This window comes from Astatotilapia calliptera, chromosome 17 (assembly GCF_900246225.1).
Source record: "Astatotilapia calliptera chromosome 17, fAstCal1.2, whole genome shotgun sequence".
NCBI lineage: Eukaryota > Metazoa > Chordata > Actinopteri > Cichliformes > Cichlidae > Astatotilapia > Astatotilapia calliptera.
The window spans coordinates 606899-613760 of record NC_039318.1 but is presented as its reverse complement, the minus strand read 5'-3'; the positions used below and the strand labels follow the sequence as shown (position 1 = coordinate 613760).

Below are 6862 nucleotides of genomic sequence, written 5' to 3'. Positions count from 1 at the left end.
TATAAAACTAGTACAAATGTACCTAAAACCAGATTATAAAAATTGTTTAAAACAGCTCAAGTTAGAATAAACCCTTTCAACATTTTATAAAAACTTGTTATACATGAAATCTGCAATCAGCCATGCAAGCTACATTAAGTAAAGTTAGAACAGAAGAGATTGATTCAGAACTTTCTGCACCTTACCATTTTCTTAAAGTCAGAAATTAACTTTTTTCAGAGCAACTTACCACGAAACCCAAAAACTGTAAATCAAAGCAAATTGCTGCATTCTGTTTTACACAAGTTGCATTTGAGTTGACCATGTTGTCAAATAGGTTAGACTTTGGTTAAGAACTTGGTTTTGAAGCTTTTTATCCTCTGGGAACAGGTAGATGTCAACTCCATATAAATGTGTTGCACAGCTTCAAATGTGTACTTGAGTTCTTTGGGAAACTCCATGTTAAGCCCATAAAGTAGGCCAAACAGGTAGGCAAAGGCAGTGGGAAGGTCTGGCAGATCATCAAGAATAATGTCCGCTTCCAAAACAATGGCAGTGTTGACCACTGTGGACTGTGAGTTGGGTCCCACGTAGTCCTCCAGAACAGTGAGGATGCCCACCGTAACACCTCGGGTTGCCCTCTCTACTGGATCTGTATCCTATGCAAAATAAAAAACAACAGTACATATAAGTCTCTGAAAACCAAAACTGAAGATTGAGTAGATTTGCATACTCACCAGACATGTTAAGAAGAGTTTGGTCTCGTCGTCGCGAACAAATATCGGTAACCCTTCCAAACTGATGGTTCGTCGATGCTGGACTATGTTTGAGACCTAAAACAAGGAAATCAAATAAGACTCAGTCTCATTTATAAACCTACCATTTTGTTTTTAAAGCACATTAAGTGTTGTTGCTAAAAATACAGCCTTAAGAAATAAGATGTTGAAATGAGTTATTACAGATAATTGGTCATGTTTTTGTCAGCTTTTTTTATTTATTTATTTTTTAAGTAATTTTGATGTGCAACAAATGTAGCACACTTATTACAACATTTATAACAAAAAGTGCCATGAGTGGGATGAGAGTTGAACTGTCTGTCATTACCTGCAATCTGCCAAACACAGCGCTGCTTGTTAGCTTATAATCCCATTCAGGACACACTTTTTGAAAACTAACAATTTTTACATCAATTTAGTAAATATTTAATAAAGTATCTTTCGTTACAGTGAGAACTTCAGGTTCCTCATAAACCAGACACAAATACATTTTTATATATTACCTGTTCATCAAACTTCTGCAACAGGGAATCCATGTCATTGCGGAAAGCAGCTTTTCTAATTCGATACAGCTTAATCAGCCGAAGTGAGTAAGTGTCGAGGGCAGTCATGAAGGTCCCCATGAGATCCTTGGTGGTAATGCGTGAGAATTCCGCACAAATCTACAAAGCAACAAAAAAAAATATAGAAGAAAACTTTTAAAGGTACATTATATAAAAATCACATTGTTTTCAAATTTGGTTAAAAGAGCTTAATTTCAAAACATTTAGTTAGTCTCGGTTGATCTATTGGTCAGGCCTTGATTGGATTTTTTTTTCTTTTAGTGGTAGTGGTGGTACAAATTATAACTGACGTATTAAAAAAAAAAACCCAAGAAAAATCTGATCGGCAGATCTTACAGTAAGTCTATAGAATACCTAATCAAATGTTGATAAGACAAAATAATGGTTTCAATTGTTACAGGATGCATTGCAGAAAAGAAATAAATCAATAAATTGTATTTTAAATTCATTGAAAAAATTCCATTAATTTTATAGTTATGTAAGAATGAAGTAAGAATAACATCCTGTGGTCAAATTTGTATACTTTCATAACACGTAAGTGACTTTCTCAATCCTGTTCTGTGAGTTTCATGGCTGTTGCCTGCTAAGGGTCAGCACCAAAAGATTCTAGATGCCCAGTGAAGACAAGTCATTGCGGCGACTGTGGTTCAGGGGGTTGGGAAGCTCATCTGTAACCGGAAGGATGCTGGTTCTATCCCCAGCTCTCTCTGTCCTGGTCGTTGTGTCCTTGGGCAAGACACTTTACCCTACCGCTTACTGGTGCTGGCCAGAGGGGCCAGTGGCGCGACATGGCAGCGTCACTTCTGTCAGTCTACCCCAGGGCAGCTGTGGCTACAACGGTGGTTTCCCTGCACCGATGTGTGAATGTGAGAGTGAGTGAGTGAGTAGTGGAATTGTAAAGCGCTTTGGGTGCCCAGAGAAGAGCGAAATAAAAGCAATCCGTTATTATACACAGCAAGTTGACAAATAAATAGATTTCACTTCAATAGAGTTCATATTTTTAGAGCCAAGTATTTTTTTATATTTTACCACTAGCATTGTTAGCTCAACGGTAGCCTTCAACCTTTTCTACAAAATATTGGAGTGATACAAACAGATGCTTCTCAAGGGCACAAGAAATGGAGCTCACGTTAATTTACTCACCCAGACAAGTTTCGAGGCATTTGGAGTTGTTCAGAAGAAATTTTAAAGGTCCTATATCATGTAAAATCAACTTTTTGGAGCTTTTAAACACATTTTAATGTTATTTCCTTAGATTAAAAACCCTCCAGAGTGGTTTTTGGCTTAATTCAGGCATTTCTTAGTTGTCTCAGTGAATCCTTTCCCCATAACCGTGGCTCAGCTCTCTCTTGCAAAACGACTGACTCGTAACATTGGGATTAAAATTTCTTTCTAACAACTCCAAATGCCTTGAAATTTTTCTGGGTGAATAAATGAACGTTTTCCATTCTAGAAATAAGACCACACTGGGGAAAAAGGGAAGAAAAAAACCCAGAAGTTTTCCTTTAAATATTTAAGAGATTATCTTACCTGTTCTTTCAAGAAGAGAGCTGGCCATCTGAGCTGCATTTCCTTGACCAAGGGCTGCATCTCCACAACTTCTTTCCTCCTGAGAGAGAATGTGATGTCCATCTTTTGGGTGATGAGTGCCATGTTCTTATCCCTCTTCTTCATTTCATCTTCCAAAATGCATCTTTCATTTTCAAGAGACTCATCATTGTAGTTTTCTGGGCCATCAGGGATAAAGTTGACTTCACCTCGCTTTGGTTTCTTTAAGGAAAATCTATTTGAGCCACTGTCATCTTCTTCCCCTCTTCTTTTTCGATTGACTGCAACTTCACTACATCCAGCTTTACTTAGCTTGGAACGGTAGTTACCAAGCTTGAACTTAATGCTTGTTGCCCAACCATCATATCCTGTGCCATTGCCAGGCTCTTTGAGGCAGGGATGTTTGGAAACTAGCTCCTGTGCAACAGATGTTATTTCATTCTTGTCAGGGTACGCTTTGATTGCAAACATTTCTTGTGCCAGCTTGTCTAGAATTTCCATCTTGATGTCTCTTGTTACACTTAAATTTGCCCCTGCTTTCTCATATACCTCATTGCCCTTGCGAAGTTTTAACGCTACATCATAGGAAAAGGTTGGGAACTCACACTGGCTGTATCAATAGATGAGATAGCGCTATGATCAGATGGAGTCTGTGGTGGCGAGGCTGATGCATTTTCCTCCCAAATGAGGTGCAACACTGCCCGCCCAACAGGTAGCTCCTTAATATCCATCAGGTTGCAAAGTGCGTTCCCAAAATCTGGGTCTTCATATTGTATTGCAAAGTCACCTTCAAGTCCAAGCTTTGCTTGTAGTTCATCTTGAAGCTGCTTCACAGATTCTGGAACAGTGGACAGTTGGATTTTTCTGATAAGTTTTGGACTGACGTGGACTCGCAGTAACAGGGCCGGTGAAGACAAACCAAAAAAAAAGGGCGCAATTCTAAATAATTGACAAATTCAAAGTAATCAACTGAAAACTATTTAAAAATAATACATACCATCACTTTCAATGCAGGAGGCACGTAACAGGTGTCACCATCAGTTGTCCATCTACGCAGTATTCAGCTAAAGGGTGGTAATCATTCAAATCTTCTGGGTCAAGTATTTCCAGATCTTTGTAGCTGCTGTCAAGCCGATATGATCTGTAGTGTTCCATAAACCAAGAGGAGAGCTTTGTAGCAACAAATGACACTTTCCCAGAGTCTACCAAAATGTTCAGTATCTTGTAGAATTCAGGTAGTCCACTCAGTTGTCCTGATGAAATGATCATGCCTTTAACATACTGGGTCCCATACAGATAAACACATTTAGCAAATGACACAGCTTTTACCTGTGGATATTTCAGTTTCAAGCACTTCTGAAGATTTTCATTCAAGAAACAGATGTCAACTGCGTCAATATTATCAACATGCAGACTTGGTTTAAAAAGACTGTGACCATCTAAGAAGTATGCCATCATTTGTTGATGCTTTGAAGAAAGTGTTAGTAGTATATTCTTAAAGCATTGGACATCATGCACAGTTTTCTTGAAAAAGTTGTGCTTAGATTCAAATCGAATAGTCCACAAATCAACTAAGGGACCAAAACAACGCACAAGATGACTATAATGTTCAATATAGTGGTGTTTTGGCTTCAAATTAAAACCAGGAAAAGTCTCTATCAGTAATCGTCGATGATCCAATATTTTGGTGTCCAAGTATGACAATATTTCTTCTGATAGAGTTGTCGAGACAACAATCTCAACAAGCTCCTTAAGGTCCATCAATACTTCCCATAATTCAAATTCAAATTTTATTTGTCACACACACACAACCATACACAGTATGACATGGGGGTGAAATGCTTGTAGCTGTACAATGCCCGACCATTAAATGACAGAAGAAAAGTTTTACAATATTTACAATTTACAGTTTACTACAAAAATTTACAAATTAACTTAGGAATTGGCTCATGTTCTGGTATACGGGTCCCAATGATAAAAGGCAGCAAACGCAAAAGTGTCCAGTTTTCATGTCCATTGCCACTCACTCTTCCTGTTCCAAAACTGGCTTTTGTAATTTGTTGTGGCTTGTTGAGCTTATCAGAGAATTTATATGGAAATGATTTTATACGTTTGTTTAATCCTTCAAATGTAATAAAACCCTTTCTGATTAAATCTTGAAGACACAAACACAATTCCACAGGGACAACACCTTCAAAGAAATCATGTAATATATCTGGAGGAAATCCAGTGACTGGATGAAAATAGGACAACGCACTTAAGGCACAGGAACCTTTGACACCACACACACTTTGTCTTTGACCATCCTCAAGCTCTTCTAGAAAAATGTTATGCTGTTCCACAGTTCTTAATGGAAATTGTTATGAGGTGGCTGTGTGCGGACAGGAATAGGACCCAAGGTGCAGACTCCAGAGACAAACTTAAACCGAAACAGCTTTAATGCTGAACTCAAACATAACATAACTGGAAAAACTCAAAATAAACTAACACCGGTGGACTGACAAAACACACCGCAAAATAAAGGACACGGACACAGAGAAACACAGGGCTTAAATACACAGTGGGAGCAATCAGGGAATGAATAACAGGAGGGAAACACAGCTGGGGCAAATCAGGCCTAACGAGACCAGGGGAAGCAAAACCAGACACATTAACATCAGACATGGACTTTCAAAGTAAAACAGGAAACATAACACAGACTCACAGGCAGGCACTATAACAAAGGGAACAGAGACGTGGGACCAGGGCAGACACAGACACTGACTGGATGTGGGGATACAGCAGACAGGGGAGACAGCAACTACGGAACACAGACAGAAAACCAGAACACTAAAACTCTAACCAAACCCCACCCAGAGGACCCAAACTAAGAATGATCCTAAAACCCGTCAAGAAAAGCTAGAAAATAATGAAATAACAAAATCAAAGAACCAAAACACAAAACACTGGGTCAACGACCCAGGGACCCTAACAGAAATTCTCTAGGATCAAGAGCTGCAATCTGATGTTTATCAATACTACAAAATCGACAAAATTTGTCAACATTAAAGGACTCCAAAAAGCCTGCAAGGCTGTGAGCCCCAAGGTTATCTGCACAGACACAAAATACAGTTCCCTTTAAAAAACTATTTAAAGATTCAACATACACCCCTGTGCTTTCAAGACATTTTAAATCCTCAATGAGTGGATAAAGAAAAGCATCATACCCAAACTGTTTAACGTCTACACTTTTACCAAGAAGAGCAAGCTGTATTGAGTGTAATGTAGAACGAAACCTTGCAGATAAGTTGAGTACAATAGACAGCAGTTATTTTATGAATTTTTAGAGATGTTCCTAAAGGGTTGCATATTTCAAAGTCGTCAATATACAAAGCTAAACTAATGCAAGTATCTTGCAATCCTAAAAGCTTGTTGTTTTTGAAATACTGCCCATCTCTAAATGATTTGTAACCTTCACTAATTTCTTTATCAAATGCTAACTTTTCAAAGAAACGTTTCCCTTTCAATAAGTTCTCCAAGACCTGGTTTACTGAGACATAAACAAATGTATTTCTAGTTCTCGCTTTGTAGATGTACTCTGTAGGCTCAATTACATGAAAATTATTCTTGAAATAAATATTTCTCTTGTAATCAGTAGACAATGCACCTTTTGGTTCTGTTGAGATAATTAATGGGTTGGTTTTGAAAAGTGCATCATTTATATTTTTAATTACATCATCATCTGCCTCAATGTTCTGTTCAGCAAGCACCTCTTTGATTCTTTGAAATGAATGAACCTGAGAAAATTTTAAAATGTCACTAATTTCCTCAATAATTCTCTGCAAAGCACTTTTAGAAACATGTAACAAAGTTTGCATGCATAGAAAAAGTCTAGCTATTTTATGTTCAAGACATTGGTAATCTACAAACTCATTGTCCTCTTTATCACTTGATGCTACACCTGAACCACTTGATAATGTCTCTGGCTCCTGAGAGGTATTTAAGGATTTATCAGGG

The 6862-nt window shown here is 37.9% G+C and overlaps 1 protein-coding gene across 1 annotated transcript; it reads right to left on the bottom strand.

Moving 5' to 3' along the window:
• Positions 1 to 317: 317 nt before the first annotated feature.
• LOC113009410 (uncharacterized) lies at positions 318 to 3564 on the bottom strand. Its single transcript, XM_026147684.1, has 4 exons — positions 2849 to 3564; positions 1259 to 1417; positions 717 to 812; positions 318 to 638 (listed from the first exon to the last, which is right to left on the bottom strand). The coding sequence occupies exons 1-4, from the start codon at positions 3365 to 3367 to the stop codon at positions 318 to 320; spliced, it is 1095 nt and encodes a 364-aa protein (XP_026003469.1). The 5' UTR covers positions 3368 to 3564.
• Between the last annotated feature and the right edge of the window lie 3298 nt (positions 3565 to 6862).

Excerpts from the sequence above, each read along its gene's own strand:
- LOC113009410 (XM_026147684.1), bottom strand. The coding sequence starts at position 3,367 with ATGGAAATTCTAGACAAGCTGGCACAAGAAATGTTTGCAATCAAAGCG. Across the intron at positions 1,418-2,848 it reads CTCTCTTCTTGAAAGAACAG|ATTTGTGCGGAATTCTCACG; the intron begins GTAAGATAATCT and ends GTTGCTTTGTAG. Across the intron at positions 813-1,258 it reads TGCAGAAGTTTGATGAACAG|GTCTCAAACATAGTCCAGCA; the intron begins GTAATATATAAA and ends TCCTTGTTTTAG.